Source organism: Urocampus carinirostris, chromosome 7, assembly GCF_059441175.1.
Source record: "Urocampus carinirostris isolate Australia breed hairy pipefish chromosome 7, RoL_Ucar_1.0, whole genome shotgun sequence".
Taxonomy (NCBI): Eukaryota; Metazoa; Chordata; class Actinopteri; order Syngnathiformes; family Syngnathidae; genus Urocampus; species Urocampus carinirostris.
In genome coordinates, this window is record NC_142355.1 from 1,313,709 (window position 1) to 1,336,306 (window position 22,598).

Below are 22,598 nucleotides of genomic sequence, written 5' to 3' on the forward strand. Positions count from 1 at the left end.
CCTGGAAGGGGGAGCACCTCATGTGCAGCCATTTTCCTCATGTTGAGGTTTTTGAGTGTTTCCTTACCCTCATGTAGGTTTTAGATCAGGGGATGGTGTCATAATACTCTGTAGTTTGCAATCATCTGTGGTCTGTGCAGCCCTTTTGGACTCTTTGTGATCAAGGGCCGAACAAATAAACAGGACTTAACTTGACCTGTTCTTTATTCAGGAAAAAAGAGTTTTAAACAGGCTATCATTTTTGGGGGTGCTTGAGCACCCCCCAAAACGGGCTGGTTACGCCCATGGAATCACCCATGCATTGGAAAGTACACATTCTAAGTGTTTTTGTGTTTTCCTTTAAGGTGAAGATGACTTCCATTCTTTTGCTGTGTGCCTATCTACCCTTCATCTGGGCAACCACATCATTTCATCACCACCACGGTACGTTTTTTTTAAAGCGACAGTGTGTAGGATATAGCAACGCCTAATGGCGTAAAATACTTCTTCATGATGAGCAAAAACTCATGTACTATCTCCTAAACACGATTTGAAGTTCAGAAATGTGTAATGATGTGACCTATTATTTTAAGAAGTTGACATGTTTGACGGCCATCTTGCTACAATAGAAGCCCCAAAGACTACAATTATTAAAATGAGCTCTTCCTGGTGGTGCTTTAGACAATCACCGGTCACAGCTGAGCCCAAGTCCCGTCATTCGAGGATCTTCCACAGTTTTCCACTGTTTCCTTCTCCAGCCACTCACGTTAGACACAGCTGCAGGCTAAGACTCGTTGCTAGCAGCTATTGTTATTGTTAGGTGCTTCAGTGTCCAATGAGAGAAAACATTGCCAAGTCCCGTGAGTCAATGGCATCTTTGACTTTTTCTACTGTTTCCTCCTTGAGCCACTTGAGTGCAGACTGTGACTCACTGATAACCGTTTTTGTTTTCATCTGCTCGTCTCTAAAGCTATTGTTATTGTTAGCTATTCCTGCTTTGTCTTTCAGTGTCACTCGCCGTCCACAGCTGATAATGCAAACAAACATTGCCAAGTCCCGGGATTCAATGGCATCTTTGACTTTTCCAACTGTTTTCTTCTCTAGCCACTTGGGTGCAGGCTGTGGGTCAGCGCTAACTACTATTTTTCTTACCTGCTTCTGCTTCGTCCTTCTGTGTCACTCGCCTTCCGCAGTTGCTCTTGGAAGCAAAGATCATTGAGTTCCCTGATTCAAGCATTTGGCTACTCATCCAGGACTTTTTTCCCCATTGTTTCTTTCTCTAGCCACTTACGTTGCTGAGTGATGATTTAGGGTCTCAACGCTTGATAAATACAATCTTTTACTGGCCTTTCTAGTAGCTTCTCTTTAGCTAGCTACAAAAAGACGGCCTAGAGAGCCCAAGACACATCACAGGAAGTGATTTTCGGATGACCCTAATGGTTAGCGACTTAAACCAGCTCTGACCAACTCCAACTATTGGCTCTTTTAAGCAGCTCCGGGTGTATTTTTTTTTTGTTATCGCTCGCTCGTGGGGATTCACGTCATGTCACCGGTTAAATATTGTAACACCACGTTTTTTGGCAGGCCTGGACGGCACACTGAGAGTCAGCATCCCATCGGCGGCTCCTCTGCGCCCCCTGCTGGGCGGCAAGGTGCTGGTGCCCTGCTACTTTCAAGACAACACCCCCAGCGACCCTGGCGCCCCCACTATCCCCCCGCTCTCCCATCGCATCAAATGGACCTTCGTCACCAAAGAGAACGTCACCACCATCCTGGTGGCATCGGAGGGAAAAGTCCACGTGGAGAAGGAGTACCTGGACCGAGTGACCATGGTCAATTACCCCATGGTGTCCACCGACGCCAGCTTGGAGATCACGGAGCTGAGGTCCAAAGATTCCGGCACCTACCGCTGTGAAGTCATGCAGGGCATCGAGGATAACTACGACATCGTGAATATCCAGGTTCAGGGTAGGATCTTTGTTTCATTTGCACCCATCTGTTCATTTATCCGGAGTCAGGTAACGTGGGCAAAAGCCTCAGCGGGCAAACCCAGACCTATTTCTCCCAAAACACTCCATCCAACTCATCCGATGGGATCCTGAGGTGTTCCCGGGCTGGGCTGGAGCGTCCCCGAGAGCTCCTGCTGGTGGAACATGCCCAGAACACCTCTGGCGTCCAGGAGGCATCCTTACAAGATGATTGAGCCACCTAAGCTGGCTCCTCTAACTAAAATAAAAAACTTAGAGGCATCATGTGTGCCGCAGCATCAGCAGAGAAGCTCAGATTTTCCGTTCCCCAAACACTTGGTCCAGCTCATGACGAGATTCTGTGGTATTTCCAGACCAGACTAGTGTGTCCTGGGTCATCCCCAGGGCGGCATCCAGGAGGCATCTTTACCAGATGACCGAACCACCTCAACTGACCCTTCTCAAGACAGAAGAACACTAAGTCCCTTATGGATTTTAAAAGTTTCTCACCCAATCCCTGAGGGAGGTGTGGGCTGTCACTTGACCATGGTAAAGGTTTTTACATGTCCCAATGATTCTAGGAGCTACGTTGCCTCCGGCATCAAAATTCCCATTTGTCTGCCCTAACCATGAGATGTGCAGTATGAGTCCGTTTTGTGTTCTTTTTAAGATGTATACTTATGTGATTGTATCCCTGTTTATGTAGTATTTGTTTGTTTTTCACCATCCTCGCCAACTTCAACTGAAAATTCCCTAGCCTGGGCGCAGGAGACAATGGTTGTCCTCTGAAGCCAGGTGTGGAGTCCACTGGCAGACACCCGGTGGCCAGGGCCTGAACACACAAGGTCCCGCAGGGCTCAGCTCGAAGGGATTGGTGGATCCACATTTCTGTGGGTCCACCACATGGAGAAGGGGCCAAAGTGGTAGGGCGGGGGGTTGCTAAACCAATCCCCAGAATTTCTTAGGAGAGGTAAACGTCAGGACAAGATTCAACATTTGCAATTGTAAAGCAATTTAAGGGCTTGTCCAAATAGGAAGAGACCTTGGGGGATACATCGAACACAATATGTGATTATGACGCTGAATTTTTGGTCTGAAAATGCCTCAGGTGGACCAGGTATCCAGAAACGGAATGTCAGATGGCTTTATCCTACTGTGATATTGGATTGGCCAAGAACCCCTCCGGCATCCATGAGGCATTCTTACCAGAAAAGGCGCTTTTAAATAAAATGCATTATTATTATCATTATTAAAAGATATCTGGTCTAGTTGCGGAGATGATTTAACTTTGCCGGGACAGTCTTCGATCAGACGGTTGGACTTTGACTCAGGGTTTTGTCTGAAAACACCTTGGGTGGACTAAGAGTCCTCAGACAGGGAGTAAGATGATTTACATAGCTACATCCTACTGATACATTGTATAGGAGGAGGTTGAGTAGAGTTGGTGAAGAGGTCCTAGACAAATTCTGGACCAGAGTCTGCAATTGTATTATAAACTGTGCTGCATTACAAAGAAAGCAGTTGTCAGATGTGTGAACATACTCCGTCTCCACCCTGAACCTCAGGTATCGTGTTCCACTACCGAGCCATCACCACCAGGTACACCCTCACTTTCGAGAAGGCCAAGGCCGCTTGCATCCAAAACAGCGCAACCATCGCTACGCCTGCCCAACTCCAAGCTGCCTACGACGACGGATACCACCAGTGTGACGCCGGATGGCTGTCGGATCAGACCGTTAGGTAGTATTAATCCATCTGTGGTAAACTCAGACCTCAATTTGTCTTTTTTTCCAAGAAGAACCTACAATATCTCCCAGGCCAGGTACAAAACTTTGCTTCTTACCCTTTACTTAGATACCCCATCCACCATCCAAGGGTAGAATGTTATGGAGACAAGGAAAACTTTCCTGGCGTGAGAACCTACGGCGTAAGAGATGCCAACGAGACTTACGATGTGTACTGTTTTGCGGAGAAGATGGCAGGTATGTCTTCCAATGGGATAATCTCCCCCTGATTATGCCAATGATCACCAAATGTCTGTGTTTCTCCCTCCAGGCAGAGTCTTCTACTCCATGTCAGTTGAGAAGTTCACCTTCCACCAAGCTGAAGACCAGTGCACCAAGCTGGGCGCCAGACTGGCCACCACCGGTGAGCTTTACCTGGCCTGGAAAGACGGCATGGACGTTTGTAATGCCGGCTGGCTGCACGACAAGAGCGTCCGTTACCCCATCAACATCGCCAGGCCTCAGTGCGGAGGCGGACTCCTGGGAGTCCGGACGGTCTACCTGTTCCCCAACCAGACGGGATACCCCCTCGCCAGCTCTCGTTACGACGCCATCTGTTTTGAAGGTAAAATAAATGAGAATATCAGTTAATGTGGAAAAATTTGTGTGGTAAATTATTTTAACCAAAAATTATTGACCAAGCAAGGTGCTCTGGTTGCTTGTTAAGCTTGGACCGGGTCAGAACCTATTTTGTTGCATGTAGGCCAGGATTTGGGCCTGTGCTGCTTGTTTCATTGGCCCTCTTGCCTTTTGACTGGCTCAAAAAGAACTCTTTTGGCCTTTTGTAACCAGGCCTCTTGTCCCCTCTCTGGCTTCTTTCAAACTGAATTGCAGTTTCTGAGGCGTTTTGACTCACGGCCTACCACCCTTCTGATCGGCCTGCTCCTTTGTTTCACACACGCATGCAAGATACCAAACCTCCTACCTCGGTGTTAACAGATAAATCAGTCACTGGAACGGAATTCTGACCCAATGTTGAATGCGCTATCGTTAATGTAGCCAAAATTGCAAATTATGGACTACCTAACCAGTGCTCTACAAAGTAATTGTCAGTGTATAGGTTTGTTATGCCAGAGAGAGGCAATGTGCTTGAAGAAGCATAAGAGAGAGCCTGTGGTGAAATGAAGACTCTCAGACTGTGGTTACTCTTAGCATAAAGTTCTCCAAGGAAAACTGCATACTGGGAGTAGCCCCCTCTGGATCCAAAGCCAGGAAAGCCGCTAAAGTCGGACCTTTGGAAGCCCAAATGCAGAGAGAGGGTACGGCGCGATCTGATATACGCTTCTGTGCCAAAAGTCTGAATTATTGATCTGAGTACGATATTTTAATACGTGTAAAACTCCTTGAACCAAGAACCCCACCTACTCAATTGTCCAAAAACAGGCCCATCAGCTAACTTCTGGAATAAAACCAACCAGTGAGAACAGATGTCAATCTGAACTCAGATGAAACCCAGTACGCAATGCTTCCTCTTAGGGTCGAGTAGGTCATATCGAAGGTCTATGGGTTATCAGGAGCTAGGACAATCTATCTTTTAGGGTCTTCCCGTCTTTTACAATGAACTTTGTAGCAAATGCCTGATGAATCGACCATGACCCAACCAGGTAGCGAAGACGAAGGCGCCGTTCCCGGGAGAATCACTCCGTTCCCAGACATCCTGAGCATCACCCCGGTTCCCGGACTTCATCCACGATACACGACCACACCAGGGGGAGAGGAGATCAAGCACGGAGGTGTGGACCTTCTCACCAAGCCCATCTCGCCTCCTTTCACCGACGCAGCCATGGCTCCCAACGGTAAACACCTTCTCCAGATATCCTGGAAAGCGGGGCTGGGCAGTTTTTTAGAGTCAGAAGCTGATTGGGTTCGAAAATTGGGCAGGGGGACCCTCCTGGTTGCCTTGACAATATCTCCTTTATGAATGCAGAAATCGACATGTTTTTTAAATAGATTATTTTCATCAAATTTGTTTTGAAACATTCACACATACTAGTGCTTGTTTTAAACACTTCATTCGGAATCTAGTTTTCTAGTAATACTGATGTTGTATTTCTGTAGTATTACTGTAGTAGAGTTGCCGTAGTATTAATGCAATAATATTTCAGTAGATTTTTTCATAGTGTTTCCATTGTAATATTTTTGCAGTCTTACTCTAGTTGTATTATTTCTTTAGAAGTCTTTCCGTAGTAGTATTTCAGTATTTTCAGCCGATTTTTGCTTTCTCTCGACCCGTCCAACAGGCGTGGTATTCCACTACCGACCCATCGGGGGTCGCTACACCTTGAACTTCTTGGAGGCTCAATTGGCCTGCAAGGCGGTCGGAGCCGCCATCGCCACTCCTCGGCAACTCCGGGCCGCCTTTGAGCAAGGCATGCACCAATGCGATGCCGGATGGCTCAGCGACCAGAGCGTCAGGTGGGCCCATTGGCGGCAGGCTTTCTCCGGGCCAGGGTCCCCAAACGGGCTGAAAGAGAACCCTTTTCTGCCCAGGTACCCCATCGTGTCACCCCGAGACAACTGTGCCGGCAACCTGCTGGACTCGCCGGGGGTCCGGTCCTACGGCCCCAGGCCCCACTCGGAGCGCTACGACGTCTTTTGTTACGTGGAGCGGTTGGAAGGTGGGTACCTTCCGACGTCGGAATGCCTTCCGAAAAGGAAAAACGGGAAAATCCCACTAGCGTTAAACAGCGAAGGAAAGGAAAGAGAAAAAAAATGAAAAATACACCAAAAGCGTAAGGGAGAAAGAAGAGATAAAAGGGAAAAAAGATGAAAGGGTAGAGAGGAATAAACACAAAATGGAAAAAGGGAAACAACACAGAAGGAGAATGGGAAAAATGAAGGCTAAGAAAAATGGCTGAAGAGAAAAAAAGAAAAGAAATAGGGGGAAAGGGGGGATAAAAAAAGAATAAAAAAAGGTAAAACTCTAAAAAAAAAAAAGAATAATAAATGGGAAACTTAGAAAAGGGGGAAAGGAAAAAAAGAACAAGAGAAAGGGTTAAAAAAATGAAAAGAGAAAAATATGGGGAAAAAAGAGTGAAGAGGATAAGAAAAGAGTAAAAGGATAAGAACCAAAAACGGTAAAGGAAAAAAGAGTAAAAAGGGGGAAAAAAGGAAGAGGAAATAGGGGTGGGGAAAACAAGGAAAAAAGAAAAATAGAGTAAAATAGGTGGATGAACCAGTAATAAAAGAGTAAAATTAATAAACAATAAAATGGAAAACCAACATAAAAGAATAACTATTTTATTAGTTTGTTTTAAAAAAAGTTTAAAGACTAAAAACAAGAAAGGATAAAAAAGACTCAAAAAGGGAAAAAGAGAAAAAGGGTGAAAAGGGTAAAGAGAGAAAACAATTTTAAAAAACGATTAAAAAAAAGTGTAAAACTCAGAAAATGGAAAAGTGGAGAAAATAAAGAACTAGCCTTCGTATTTCAAGCAAGTGCGCCGTCTAAGGGAGGAAAAAAGTGAACATGAGTTGTTGTTTTTTTGGTGTGTATTTCCTAATTTGCCAAGCGGTAAAAACTAGACAATATTGTTTATATTTTGCTAGCTCTTGAAAAATGATTTCTCTCAAAACCTTAATCGTGTTTTCTGCCCTCGCCTACGCGTCCTTCAGGCGAGGTCTTCTTCAGCAGCGACTACGACAGTTTTTCCTTCGAGGAGGCGGAGCAACACTGTCGAGACCTCAACGCCACACTAGCCAATCCCGGGCAGATGTACGCCGCCTGGAGGCGGGGCTTGGACAAGTGCCGTCCCGGTTGGCTGACGGACGGCAGCGTCCGTTATCCAATCACCATCCCCCGTTCCCAATGTGGGGGCGGGCAAGTGGGCGTGCACATCGTCTACGCCTTCTCCAATCAGACGGGATTCCCGGACCAACACTCGCGATACGACGCTTATTGTTTCAAACGTAAGAAAGTTTTTCAATCTTTTTGTAGTATTCATTTCAGTTTTACTCTAGTAGTATTTTTTTTTTGATATTTCAGTAGTAGTAGTTCTGTAGTAGAATTTCTCTTGTATTATTTGTGTAGTATTAATGTAGTTGTATTTTTGTATTATTTATTTAGTAGTTTTCCGTAGTTTTCTGGAGCAGTAGTTTTGTAGTATTAATGTAGTTGCTTTTCTGTATTCTCTAGTAGTTTTTTGTAGTATTTCTGGAGCCATATTTTTGTTTCATTTCTGTAGTAGTATTTTTATTGTAGTATTCATGTAGTTGGATTATTGTATTATTTATTTTGTAGTTTTTCTGTAGTTTTCTGGAGCAGTATTTTTGTAGTATTAATGTAGTTGCTTTTTGTATTCTCTAGTAGTTTTGTACATATTTCTGGAGCCGTATTTTTGTTGTATTACTGACTTTGTATTTTTGTATTATTTCTGTAGTATTTCTGTTTTAGTATTCATGTACCGGTAGTTGTTTTTTTGTATTATTTCTTTAGTTTTCTGTAGTATTTCTGGAGCCGTATTTTTGTTTCATTTCTGTAGTAGTATTTCTGTTGTAGTATTTATGTAGTTGAATTATTGTATTATTTATTTTGTAGTTTTTCTGTAGTTTTCTGGAGCAGTGTTTTTGTAGTATTATTGTAGTTGCTTTTTTGTATTCTCTAGTAGTTTTGTACATATTTCTGGAGCCGTATTTTTGTTGTATTACTGACTTTGTATTATTTCTGTAGTAGTATTTCTGATGTATTTATGTTGTAGTATTCATGTAGTTGTATTCTTGTTTTATTTATCTTGAAGTTTTTCCGTAGTTTTCTGGAGCAGTATTTTTGTAGTATTAATGTAGTTGCTTTTTTTGTATTCTCTAGTAGTTTTTTTTGTAGTATTTTTGGAGCCATATTTTTGTAGTATTACTGATTTTTTCTTTTTGTATCATTTCTGTAGTAGTATTTCTTTAGTATTTCTGTTGTAGTATTCATGTAGTTGTATTTTTGTATTATTTATCTTGTAGTTTTTCCGTAGTTTTTTGGAGCAGTGTGTTTGTAGTATTAATGTAGTTGCTTTTTTGTATTCTCTAGTAGTTTTTTGTAGTATTTCTGGAGCCGTATTTTTGTAGTATTACTGACTTTGTATTTTTGTTTTCATTTCTGTAGTAGTATTTCTGTTTCTCTAGTAGTTTTTCCTGTAGTATCATGTAGCAGTATTTTTTAGTATGTTTGTGGTAATACTGACTTTGTATTTTTGTATTATTATCTAGTATTATTTCTGTAGTATTTTTTGTAGTATTACTGCTGTAGGATTTCAGTAGAAGAATTATTGTGTGTTTCCGTGGTTGTATTTTGCAAGATTTTTGTGGTATTACTGTAGTTGTATTTTTGTGTTATTTCTTTAGTAATATTTCTCAAGTAATTTGGTAGTATTATCGTAATTATATGTCTGCAGTATATTTTTGGGAGTTTAACAGATATTTCTGTGGTATAACTTGTTGGATTTCGGTAGTTGTATTTTGTAGTATTACTGTAGTTGTAATTTGGTATCAGTTATTTAGTAGTATATTTGTTTCTGCAGTAGTATTTATATTATATTTATATATAGTTTTGTAGTATTATTGTAATAGTATGTATGTAGTGTTTCTGTTGTAGAATTTTTGTAGTGTTTCCGTGGTTGTATTCTGTAGTATTATTGGAGATGTAGTTTTGTATGATTTCTTTCGTAGTATCTTTGTTTCTGTAGTAGTATTTCTGTATTCTATTTGTATTATTTCTCGTTTTCTTTTTCATTGACAGCCCAAACTAAAATATTAACCGATACCGATACCAACACCGGTATCGATACCATCGGCGAAACCATTTTCGACAAGCTGTTGACGATAGACGTGGTTGCCAAGACGACCACTGAAGTCGATCACATCACTCCAACCGGTATGTTTAAAAGCAGGGGTGTGAAACATAAGGCCCCCGGGCCGGATTGGGACCGCCAACAGATTGAATGAGGCCCTAGCGGGGATTAAAAAAAACATGAGTGGACAGTGTGTGTAAAAAAAAAAATCAACCCATAGTTTTAAAGATGTCCATTAGATGTTGCAAAAGTGTTCACACCCTCAATTCTTGGGGTTCGCAGTACTACATTTTCATACTATTTCATACTTATTCATACTTTCCAGTATGGTAATACATTGTAATACTTTTCATACTTTTTAGTACATTTTTCACTTTGTTACATGGCACATGTTTTTGCGCTTTTTACTACTTTTTCATACTATTTGCTGCTCTTTCATACTTTCCGTACCTTTTCATAATATTTAGTACTTTTTCAGTACAAGTGAAAACCACTGTATTACATTTGTTTAATTACTTCGTGGTTCTCTCAGTCCCTGTCGTCAGGATAAGAACTGCCACTTTTCTTCAATACTTCATACTATCAAGTACTTTTTCATAATTTGAGTACATTCAAACAAAAAAACTTGTAGTACTTCTTATAATATTTAGTACTTATTCATACTTTCCAAGAGATTTCAATACAATTTAATACTTTTCATAGCTTTCAGAACCTTTTTTTACTGAGTTATATTTCACTTTCCTTGTACCTTTTAGTACTTTTTTTATAACATTTAAAACATATTCATACTTTCCAGTACTTTTCAATATGATTTTATACTTTTTTGATTACCACAAGTATTTATCCCGTATTTTTTGCTTTGTTACTTTTCATTTTTTTTAGTTCTTTTTCTTACGATTTAATACTTTTTCATACTTTCAAGTAGATTTCTCACCTATTTAGATTTCAATTTTGTAGTACTTTTCCGTAATTTTTCACGATATTTAATACTTCTTTTGTGAAATTTCAGTAGAGCCCCAGGATACCTGTTGGGTCTAAAGCAACCATTTACATGTGGGAGAGCTAATAAAATATTGACTAATCGTAGGAGGAAGTTTAGGCAAAGACTTTTTGAATTTTCAGTTTCAGGTGGAGGAAGATTGCTTTCGTCTCGACGATCGCGCTTTTTCTGGGGCCCTTCCCCCACTGCGCTGTACTTTGTTGAAGTCACAACGGGTTGGACAAAGAAACAGAAAAAAAGAAACTCCTTCTGCCCCTCCACCCTGGGACTGTACCAACATTTTTAAACAAAGAAACAGGATACAATATGATTAGAAATACACTATTTTGAGCAAATATGTTTAAGCCTACTTTACAATACCCCATGAATGCATTTTCAGGTTAAAGTTTTAACGGATTTTCAGTATTCCACCTACGAGGATTTTCATGACCTTAGAGGATTTTCTTCATCTATTTTCTAACTTTTAATAGTCGGTTTTGCTTCTTCCTTTAGCATCTCTGCAAGCCGTGCACCCATAGCGAAGAAATACAGTCATAAAACTACAGTATTGATACCTCACTTGCAAAGTCTTAAAGAAGCAAAGGATAGTCTGAACTGATCGAAGAGAAAGGCATGATAGGAGGTAGTTCAGTCAACAGCTTATCCGTAGTTATTTGATACCTTGACAGCAATCGCAGAACGGAATTTTATATATTCATCATCGACCAATAGCAGACAGGAATCCTAGAGACGTAACTACGTAACAAAATATCTAGTAAAATAAAACATCAGCTATAAAAAATATTTTTGTGGGAACAGAAATATGTTAGGCAAAATATGTAAAAATTAAGTATGTAACTTGGTTTATTTAGAATACAAATTCCAAATATGATTATATAAATAATAATAATATTCGAATGTAAAGTTCATACTCAGGTAAAAAAAATATTGGGAGCTAGATTTTTAGAAAATCCCCCTATGTTCCTGTCTGGAGCCTTCGCTTTGAAAATGAGAGTCCACTAGTGATCCCAAGAGCCAAGAAGAAATCCGCCAGTGTTTTCCATTGGGGCCCTGGTGCTGTGGAATGCTCTTCCCCCTGAGATTGTCGTGGAATAGTTAGTCAGAGCTTGCTGACAGAATGAGGACACGCTTTTTTAGACAGGAAATTCTAGAGTTACTGAGAAACCGAGTTTAGAGAAACAAATGTCATTTCTGACGTGAAACGGAGGGTATAAGAGCTAACGTCTCCGAGAGACGAACGAGAAACGCTGTGGAACTTTGATGAATTTCAATAAACGGCTTTCTCCTTTTCTCTCCTATCGTCTGCATGTGTTTTGGGGCGAGGCCCATATACGTTCGGCTCCAAAATAATTCGATCTGCAACCTCAGTGGAAATGTTTAAACCTAATCTTAAAACACACTTCTATTCTATAGCATACGAATAACCTCTATTTCCTGTTGACGAAATCTATGTATTGCAACATCTAGTGCAGCTTGGTCATCCTGGAAGGGAAGTGAAAGTGAAAACATTGTAAGCAGTTTTCTGTATCGCGGGATCTACTGTATTATTCTTACCTTAGTTCCCTTTAAAAGGGTTGTCCTTACCTTGAATTTTGTGGTCTGGTTGTAGCTGAACCTACCCCGGACTATATCAACCCTGAATCAACTCTAAACTTCACCGAAGTCGAAGAAGTTATCCAGAAGATAAACATCACGACACAACTCGTCGCTCCTACTGGTAAGAGGACCGATGAAATCTAAGTATTTGAAGTCTTTCATCACCGACAAACCAGTTTTTGTCTCCATTGTAGGACCGGTTGATGGTTCCGCATCGCGATCGGGTGACCATTCGGCCAGCGGAGATGTTTCAGGGGACTCCAGTGGGAGCGGATCTTCTGGTTCTGGATCGGAAGTTTCCTTCAGCGGAGACTCCGGCGTCCAATCCGGAGATCATTCAGCTTCTGGTGACCCACAGGGAGCCGAAGGAGGGAGCGCCATTTTCACCTCGGGGGACTCCTCCGGTGCTTCGGGATCTGGTTCTGGTTTTGTGGCATCAGGATCAGGATCTGCCAGCGGCAGTGGGGACTTCAGAGACAACATTGTGATCAATATCGTAGACGGAAAAGAGAAAGAACTGGTGATCTCGACACAAACGGAGCAGGAGTTAGGTAGCGGAGTCTTGTGGACTTCGGGTTCTTCAGGATCCGGAAGCGTGTCCGGATCCGGACTTTTGTCTGGGTCAGGAAGTGGATTTTCTGGTGTCACCTTTACAGACAATAACGCCATTGACCTGACGGTTATGCAATCTGGAGATCAGGAGTTGCAAGGATCTTCTGATATATCCGGATCAGGATCTGCATCAGGATCAGGACTTTTGTCTGGGTCCGGAAGTGGATTTTCTGGTGTCACTTTTACAGACAATAATGCCATTGACGTGACGGTTCTACAATCGGGAGAGCAGGAGTTGCAAGGATCTTCTGATATATCCGGATCAGGATCTGCATCAGGATCAGGACTTTTGTTTGGGTCCGGAAGTGGATTTTCTGGTGTCACTTTTACAGACAATAATGCCATTGACGTGACGGTTCTACAATCGGGAGAGCAGGAGCTGCAAGGATCCGCTGATATGTCCGGATCCGGATCGATATCTGAATCTGGGATTTGGTCCGGGTCTGGCATCACTTTTACAGACAATGGTGGCATAGAGGTAACAGTTCATCAGTCTGGAGAACAGGAGTTGCTAGGATCTGCCGATGTGTCCGGAACAGGATCGGTATCCGGGTCAGGGATTTGGTCTGGGTCTGGCTTCAGTGGATTTTCCGGCATCACCTTTACAGACAACGGTGGCATCGACTTAACAGTTAGTCAGTCTGGAGAGCAGGAGTTGCAAGGATCTGCTGAAATGTTTGGATCGGGATCGGTGTCTGGATCCGGTTCTGGGTCAGGCATCGATGGATTTTCTGGCGTTTCTTTCACAGAAAACAGTTTAATCGACTTGACAATCCAACCGCCGGGAGATCAGGAGTTGTCTGGACATCATCCGCTTGTATCAGGCTACCCCAGCGGTTCTTCAAGTGGTTTTCCATCCGGTTCGTCCGGTAGTGGTTCAACCTCTGACACGCCTTCACAGACCGAAAGCAATGTGGTCTTCCTAACAGACGACGGTGTCAAGGAAGTTACAATGTCTCCTGTGGATGGTCACGCCGAAGAAGGACGCGGGGTTGTCGAAATCAGCGGAAGTGGTTCTGGAGTTCATCTTCAAATCTCAGGCAGTGAAAGTCCAACGACTGCTGGATTTTCTGTTTCTACAAGGACCTACCCAGACTACAACGGACCATCTGGGCAACAGGAGGAGGCGACGGTCCTGGTTCTGACTCCGGACCCAACTTTGGTCAGCCCGACCGCGGCACCGTCCGTTTCACCGGCTCCAGAATCAGAAGACGGTACGTAGCTTGCGGTCCTCTACCGAAAATACCTGAAACTCATACTTCTGGTTTTGCTTTAATCCTGAAAGCAGTCCACGGTTGTCCCGAGGGTTGGTTGGAGTTCCTGGGAAGCTGTTACCTGCATTTTTCCGACAGGCACACCTGGTCGGACGCCGAACAACGTTGCCGGGAGCTCGACGCTCACCTGGTTAGCATTACCTCTGAAGAGGAACAGCAGTTCCTCAACTGTAAGTGTTTTTTAGCATGTTTCAGGGACTGTAGACCCCCAGGATATAACATTATTTGATACTGAGGTGAGGATTGGAAGGTGAAATTGCTGTATGGCGGGGGATAGGAGCCTATGCTTATTAGCTAATATGTTCGCCAGGCCTCGTGGCCAAGAGGATCAGACCCTGAATCATGGCCTCCTTTGTCCCCGTTGTCCCAAGGGCAGAAAGGGGTTCGCGCTTTTCTTTTAAAAGCTGTTGATGTCAGTCACCAGAGGCGTGTCCTGTGACCGGTTGGATTTCCTGTTGATGCCTTTCAAAATAAAGTCCTGCAATTGGTGGATTAAGTGATAATAGGCGAAATATCATTCCGACACGCCATGACATAAATCCTTTGGCACGAAACATAATATAGATGCAAATCACAAATCTTTTCATCACATATGAAAACTTTGGAGTTTAAAAAGTTATATTTTTAAAAAGTATAAAGAAAGTACTACTTACATGTGTGCATATGATTGAATAACGTAAATGAATGCAAATTAACTTTGGATTACCTTTGGTGTGACAAGACGGAAGCTGGTCAAGTGGAGTAGAGGGTGGATGCAGAGAGTGGGAGGAGTATTCTTTTGGCCGCTGTATCCTGGGGGTTCTACTGTAGCTCAACAAATTAGAATAGTTTTTGCGTACTTATTTATCGTTGATGCAGTATAGTGGGGAAAATGTAGTAACGAGGTTCCGAAAAACTCATATACTATATTGTAGATAGAAATGTCATAAGGTGGGGTCACTGTATTTCGGGGGTCCGCTGTAGCTCAACATTTTAGAGATGACTTGCTTAATAAATAGTTGTTAATGTAGTATAGTGGGGGAAATGCCGTCAATAGGGGCTAAAAAATATTGTACATAGTACCGTAAAAACGTTGTGGGGCGGGGTTGCTGTATCCCGGGACCTACTCTACCTTAATATTTTAGAGACTTTTTTTGCGGAATCGTTTGTTGTTGATGTGGAATTGAGGGTAAAATGTCGTAAATAGTGGCTGAAAAACATATTCTACATTGTAGAGTGAAAATGTTGTAAGGCGGGGTAGCTGTATCCCGGGGGTAGCCTGAAGCTCAACATTTAAGAGACGTTTTTGCGTAATTACTTGTTGTTAACTTGGTATAGTTGGGGAAATGCCATTACCAGGGTTCGAAAAACGTATTCCACATTGTAATGTAAAAACGTCTTGAGGCGGGGTCGCTGTATCCTGGGGGTCTATTATAGCTCAACATTTTTAAGATGTTTGTTGTGTAATTATTTGTTGTAGACACGGTATAGTTGGGTAAACGATGTAACAAAGGTCCAAGAAAGCTTGTATTTTACTTCGTAACGTGAAAATGTGGTAAGGCGGGGTCGCTGTATCCTGGGGTCTCCAAACATTTTGCTTTTTTCCCCCCAGCGAAAGGCCAAGACTACGAATGGATCGGTCTCAACGACAAACAAGTCCAGAACGAGTTCCGCTGGACGGACGGCAGCGCTTTGGTGAGTCCTCGCTTTCATGTCTCGTTCAGTTAGTCTTTCGACGTATCCCGCATTGTCTTTTTGCGTTTGGTTTATTTAAAGCCTGGGTGTCAAGAATGCGGCCCGCAGGCCGGATCAGGCCCGCTGGGGGTTTGAATCGGGCCCGCTGGCATTCTTGGAGAAATCGTCCCAAAATATACGCAGAGAGGAGATGTGACAAAAAGGGAACACGCTTTATTGCATTCGGGACACGTTCAAAGTTCTAGGCGTTCAACATTGATATTTATAGTGTTCTCAAATAAAGTTAAGATATCTCGTGAAGGTCGTCGCCTCTTGCAACAACGTCCTCTCACGACCTTCACCAGATGCCTACCTAATTATCATGATTCATTATCCACATAACAACAGCATTCGCTGAAAGAAGCACAAGAGAAAGTTAGAAATGGCTATACCGGATGCCACCAAAGCCTTTCTTGGTTTGTCCAGTTTGCGTCCCAACATGTACTGTCTTGTCTTCCTTTCATGTTTTGTTAAGTCAAAGCTTGCTACATTTCACGTTCTTGTCATCTGTAATGTTTCCCCAGTTAGAGTTTGTTCAGTTATATTTCTTGTCCTGTCCACGTGCCACTCTTATTGTGGTACAGTCCGCATATAGCAGAGGCGGTCACACTATGGCCCGAGGGCCACATGCGGCCCCCAAGGCTTTTAAATCCGGACCTCCAATCAAAATTGGTCAAGATATTATGACACAAGTAAATGAAATACAGAAGAGAAACATACAAGAGAAATAGTACAGAAAAACGACGACAGCGATGCTATATTACAAAAATATGACTACTACTACTACTATGACCCCAGAAACTCTACAAAAATGCAACTCAAATACTACTTTGGAAATACTTCAAAAATACAGGTAGTATTACAGAAATACTACAAAAAATACACTATGGAAATACTACAAAAATACGTCAGAAATACAACCAAGGAAATACTACAAAATACCACAGAAATATTCCGTGTCATGATTACTGATGTGACTTAGCTGTGCCCGCTCATTTGGCACCACCCGCCACGGGTTCTGATCGGCTCCCTGTCACTATTTGAACCCGGTCCTGTCAGTCCCCTGTTGTCAGTCAGTCTGCGAATCTCCGTGTATACTAGGCAAGCCTTTTTTCGACCCTGAATCCCGCCTTTGCTCCAGTTTGTCTTCAGCTACGATCTGTTTGGATCCTGAACCACGTCTGCTCTCCCATCCCGGTTCACGACCCGTTTCTGACCCCGACCAGGTTTTTGCTCACCTGTCCCGTCTATCGACCTGTTTTTCCATCCTTGACACCGTCAATGCTCGCTACGGAAGATCCACTTCCATGTTCGGATCACAATCCGAGTACGTGAGCGACTTGCTTCCTGCGCCCAGCTTCCTGCAGCCCCTTATCTCTCTTTCAATAAAACTTGTGGTAAACGTCACGCAAGTGGGTTCTGTTCCCGTTCTGGCCCTGACATTACCGATTCATATCAGAAATTCTCCTATGGAAAAACTCCAGAAACACTATAATTAAACTTCAAAAATCAAACTACCGTAATACTAATGATTGCAGGAATATGTTTGAGGAAATACAACTACAGTAATATTACAAAATAAAATATCAGATGAAGTGCTTAAAAACAGGGAATTTATATATTGTCTTGCTTTCATTTGATAAAACACGTAGCTGTCTGCATGTCTATTTAAAAAGGAGATATTGGCAAGGTCCCCCAGGACGGGTCCCTCCTGTCCATTTCTGACGCTTCTTTGCGTCGGTCCTTTTGGAACCGGAACACGAGATTCCCCGAAGGAGATTCGAAGTGATCGGCCATTTTGTGTCCCTCAGACGTACGAGAACTGGAGACCCAACCAACCCGACAATTATTTCAACTCCGGCGAAGATTGCGTGGTCATGATCGGCCACGAAGCCGGCCAATGGAACGACGTCCCCTGCAACTATTACCTGCCCTTCTCCTGCAAGACCAGACCGGGTAAGAAGTCCTAGAACTGAGATCTTAAAGTGGTCCCCTGTGGCCCCCTCAATTTGATGATTTTATTGAAGTGTAATACTTGAAGTGGCCTCTAGGGGCCCCCAGTGGCATTTTCCATTGCGCAGGACCAGAGAGAATAAAACGGAAGAAATGACTTTCTTCATTGAATTGTGAAAAAGTGGCCCCTAGAAGAGTCTCTACCTCCCCGTATTGATTTATATATTCTTTATATATTCTTCTTCTATGGTCAGCAGGGTGCGGAGCGCCCCCATTGGTGGATCACGGCTCAGTGATGGGCGTGGCCAAAAGTCGCTACCCAATCGACTCCAAAGTGCGCTACCAGTGTGAAGCGGGCTACACACAGCGCCACCTAGCGCTCGTTCGATGCCTGGAAAACGGACAGTGGGAGCTTCCTAAAGTACAATGTATACAAAGTAAGTACACAAAACATGAGATAGAGATAGATAGATAGAATGGATAGAATGCTAGATAGATAATGTCTAGACAGATAGATAGATGTCTAGATAGATAGATAGATCTTTAGTTAGATAGATCTTTAGTTAGATCTAGATAGGTATATCTTTAGTTGGGTCTAGATGGATTTAGATAGATCTTTAGTTAGATCTAGGTAGATCTAGATAGATGGATGGATAGATCAAGATAGATAGATCTTTAGATAGATTTAGATAGATATATCTTTAGTAAGATCTAGATATATAAATAGATCTTTAGTTAGATCTAGATAGATAGATCTTTAGTTAGATCTAGATAGATAGATCTAGATGGATAGATCTTTAGTTAGATCTAGATAGATAGATCTAGATAGATTGATGGATAGATCAAGATAGATAGATCTTTAGTTAGCTATAGATAGATGTATCTTTAGTAAGATCTGGATATATAGATAGATCTTTAGTTAGATCTAGATAGATAGATCTTTAGTTAGGGGTTTTGGGGTTTTTAAGGGTTATTGATCTATCTTCGTTATTCATTATCCATTATCCGTTATCAGTCAGTTCATAATACGCTACAAAGCCTAGGAGCCGGGACACTTACTCTCAGCCAAAAGGCCAAGCTAAGGTCCTAGCCCTAAAGCCTTGCTGCGATCATTGCGAATGCACCGTTCCCGGAGGTACTGCAATACCGGGCCGATGCGTGGAGTGGACAGAGCAAGCTCATATTGTAAAAGGCAGATAGATAGATCTAGATGGATAGATCTTTAGTTAGATCTAGATAGATCTTTAGTTAGATCTAAATGGATAGATAAATATAGATAGTACTAGATAGATGGACAGAGATAGATATAGATACATTTTAGTATGATTTGTTAAAAAAATTAATGAAAGTTCAGTAAACCCTCAGGATCCGGCATCCCTGCCTTATGTTGTTTCCACTTTACAGCAGGGGTGGGGACACTTCTGGATTTGGGGGACTTTTTTAGTATTTCTAGTTTTATGATATTACTTTGATTGTCAATCGTTTACGGTCATAATACTTAGCGAGGGTATCCATTTTTCCACCGTCTTTGTATTTCTTGATAATTGGAAGCTTCATTTCCATGGTTGTCATGTTTTGCTTCTCCACTGTAAGTCTTGGGACTTAAAGTTATTTAATATACGACAAAGAAATTACAGCGTAGTATCTCACTCTTTCTTAAAGTCTTTATAAGATATTGAGAGAGAACGGCATCATGGGGTGTAGTTTAGCACAAAACGTGTAGAGAAAATTGCTCTCAATCCATTTGGTTCAGAATCTAATTCTGTGGTTACTGATTCGGCCAGCAGGCGGTGCTCACGGTTTCCCACATAAAATGGTTCCAAATAGCCTTATGTTGTGTATATAGACACACGACTAAACAATGCTTGTGGTTTGTTTCCAACAAACTATGTTTTATTTACAAGACAAGGAATATTGAAACAAATGAAAGAATAAAGAACATTGTTGACACAAGAACATGCATTGTTAGCGAGGGGGGAGAAGTGTGGGGGGTGTCTTTTAGCAGAATGAAAGAACTGATCAATATACCCAGCTTTAAGATAATCAACTTATTTAAACGATCAGGAATGATTTCATAGCATGCCATTTTGCTCTGAAACTTGGCCTTCTTTGTCTGCACGGTCTCAGGAGGGCAAAGGCCAATCAGGGCTCCTTTTTCAGAAAAAAAGAGGCAGAAAAGCCTTCGCACCTCTCCTTTAAAGGCTGGATGATGTCAGTCACCAGAGGCAAGTCCCGTGGTCAGTTCACTTCCTGTTGATGCTTTTGAAAATAAAGTTCTCCAATCGGAGGATCGTTATTGTTGTCGATAATGGGGAGAACTTCATGCGAACACACAACGAAATAAATCTTCGCTCATGTAACATGACACTTATGCAAAACCATTTGTTATTGTCACGGTTGCCATGGCGCCCAATTGGTCCCTGCCGTGTGGCGCCAGGTTCTATCACAGTTGCCACAGCGTTTTTGCCTGTGTTTTTGCTTTTGTTTTGCCAAGCCCTGTGAGTCTCCGTTTTGCCTGTGTTTTTGCGCTTGTTTTGCCAAGCCCTGTGATTCTCCGTTTTTGCCTGTGTTTTGTTCTCACCCCGATCCGTTTGATTTTGACCACTTCCTCATTCCGATCAATCTACTTCCGCGACCAACGATCTCCGGATCGAGTGTGCGCTCGTTCCTCTTCTCCCCAATGAACTGTGAGTAACGTTACGCGAGTGGGTTCTGCTTCCTTTTTCCGGTCCTGGTTCCTGAGAGTTGTTAATGTGGTATCGTGGGGAAAATGCTGTATCCCCGGGTTTCACTCAACTTTTTGGAATCCAAACAACAATTTTGACTGTTCCTCAAGACCAAAACCAAAAAAAGAACCTCCAAAACTACCAGGCTGTCTTTTATGTTTCTACTTGCCATTGAAAGCCGATGCTAACGCGGAGCTCATTGTCAACAGGTGGCGCCAACAGGTTACACAAAAGATCGGCCCCCAGCCGAAATCGGCGGCAGACGGGAAGTCCATCTGAGCAGGACTGAATGAATTCCCAATGAGGACCCCTGGAGTGGAACCCCAAGCTGATGCCTGACCAAAAATGAAGCATTTTGCCCAACTTCTGATGTAAATACAAGCTCTCAAATACGTTTAGACCCCCCCCCTCTATGTTATTTATAGAATCTAATTTATAGCCGTTGAGGAATCAACACAACATAAGGTTTGGGATCGCTAACGTTAGCATGTTGCTACACGTTTTTTGTACTTGTTTTATCGTGACTACTTTCAATTCTGAGGATTAAATGATGGCCATGAGCAGTTTGCTGAAATCTCTGATCTAAACGATCATTTCGAAAGACAAAACTCAAAAACGGATTGTTCGGATGAGAGCGGGGGTCTCCAAGTCGAGTTGGGGGCCGCCTGCGCTTGGGTCCGGGTGAGGTCGGGGACGAATCAGGTTTCCGCGATGATAGTGTCCTTTCTTTCGAATTTGTGACACAAAATTAGATTAAAACGTTGTATAAAATATAAAAATCCAACAATTGGTCGTAGATTAAACCATAATACACTAGGGCTGCACTTAAAGGGACAGTGTGTCAGTAAAAATTAATTCATAGATCAATTATGCATTTTTTTTCAACAAAAATTTTGAGATTACCATCAAGGGATAGAGACCTTTATGAAACATGTTTTTCTGCAGTATTTGACCTTACATCTCAAACTCAATTTACCTGGGGGGCCACCAGGTCTGGGGTCTGGGTGAAGGGGGGGCCAGATCGGGATTTCCACAGGGGGGGTCTGATAAAAACAATCCACTATTCTTAAATGTCCTTTTTGCAATTGACTACACTTAATAACATAAACAGTGCTAAAAATATTGGGAATTAAATCGAAAATCATACAATCAATCATAGAAAAAAATCCCTGTTTTGTGTGCCTAACCCTAATGAGACAAAAACGAGCGCTACAACGCGCAAGGAAGAATATAAACTACAGACACTGAAAGTGACCAAAACGCACTTTTTCCCTCTCATTTTTTGGCCTGGCCTTTTGAGAAGGAAAGGGAAAAAGGGGGTGGGGATCAACCGTTGGGTAAAAAATGAAAAAAAGAATGGAAGAAGAAAGAAAAATGAGAGGAAAAAGGGACTCATAAAAAACAGAAAAAAACGTTGGGAAAAGAAGAAAAATAAAGAAAAAAGGTACAAAAAAAAGATGAAAAGGAAAGTGAGAGAAAGAAGAATGACAAAAATCAAAACACTGTCCCTTTAAGAACAGCGGAGTGTTTTTATCAGAGCTGTTTTTGTGGAGGACCCCGCGGGGCCCAGCCTCACCCGGATCCGACTCAATTGACTTTGGGAACCCCGCTTTATACGAATACGAGAAAATGATTCGTCTTAACGAGACAAAGACAAGAGACGATTGATGTCACGGACGTTTTGAGGGCTGGGGTTTTTTTTCCACTTTTGTCTCGCCCAATAAAAGATCAAATATGGCCTTTGGTGTTATTTCATGACGTGATCATATATATATATCTCATCTCATCTCGTCAGCTGCACCGCTTATCCTCAGTAGGGTCGCGGGGGTGCCGGAGCCCATCCCGGCTATCATCGGGCAGTGGGCAGAGGACACCCTCAACTGCTTGCCAGCCAATCGCAGGGCACACGGGGATAGACAACTCACTCGCTCATTCGCATCTAGGGACAATTTGGACCGGCCAATCCACCTGACATGCATGTTTTTGGAATGTGGGAGGAAACCGGAGTGCCTGGAGGAAACCCACGCAAGCACGGCGAGAACATACAAACTCCGCACAGGAAGTCTGGAGCTGGATTTGAACCCACGTAGGAGGTTCCCAAGACATGAAACACGGTGGAGCAGTGGTTAGCACGTGTGCAACACAGTTCTGAGGTCATGAGATCGAACCCCCTGTGCGGAGTTTGCATGTTCTCCCCGTGCTTGCGTGGGTTTCCTCCGGGCA

At 42.6% G+C, this 22,598-nt stretch overlaps 1 protein-coding gene across 1 annotated transcript; it reads left to right on the forward strand.

Annotated features, from left to right (window-relative positions):
- The first annotated feature begins 350 nt into the window (after positions 1-350).
- On the forward strand, positions 351-20,767 carry acanb (aggrecan b). The gene is made up of 18 exons (XM_088339155.1): positions 351-423; positions 1,564-1,947; positions 3,512-3,686; positions 3,801-3,928; positions 4,002-4,295; positions 5,335-5,526; positions 5,971-6,145; positions 6,221-6,348; positions 7,343-7,636; positions 9,450-9,584; positions 12,111-12,218; positions 12,292-12,994; positions 13,403-13,923; positions 13,995-14,153; positions 15,575-15,657; positions 17,508-17,652; positions 17,904-18,086; positions 20,585-20,767. The coding sequence occupies exons 1-18, from the start codon at positions 351-353 to the stop codon at positions 20,662-20,664; spliced, it is 3,960 nt and encodes a 1,319-aa protein (XP_088195281.1). The 3' UTR covers positions 20,665-20,767.
- The last annotated feature ends 1,831 nt before the right edge of the window (positions 20,768-22,598 follow it).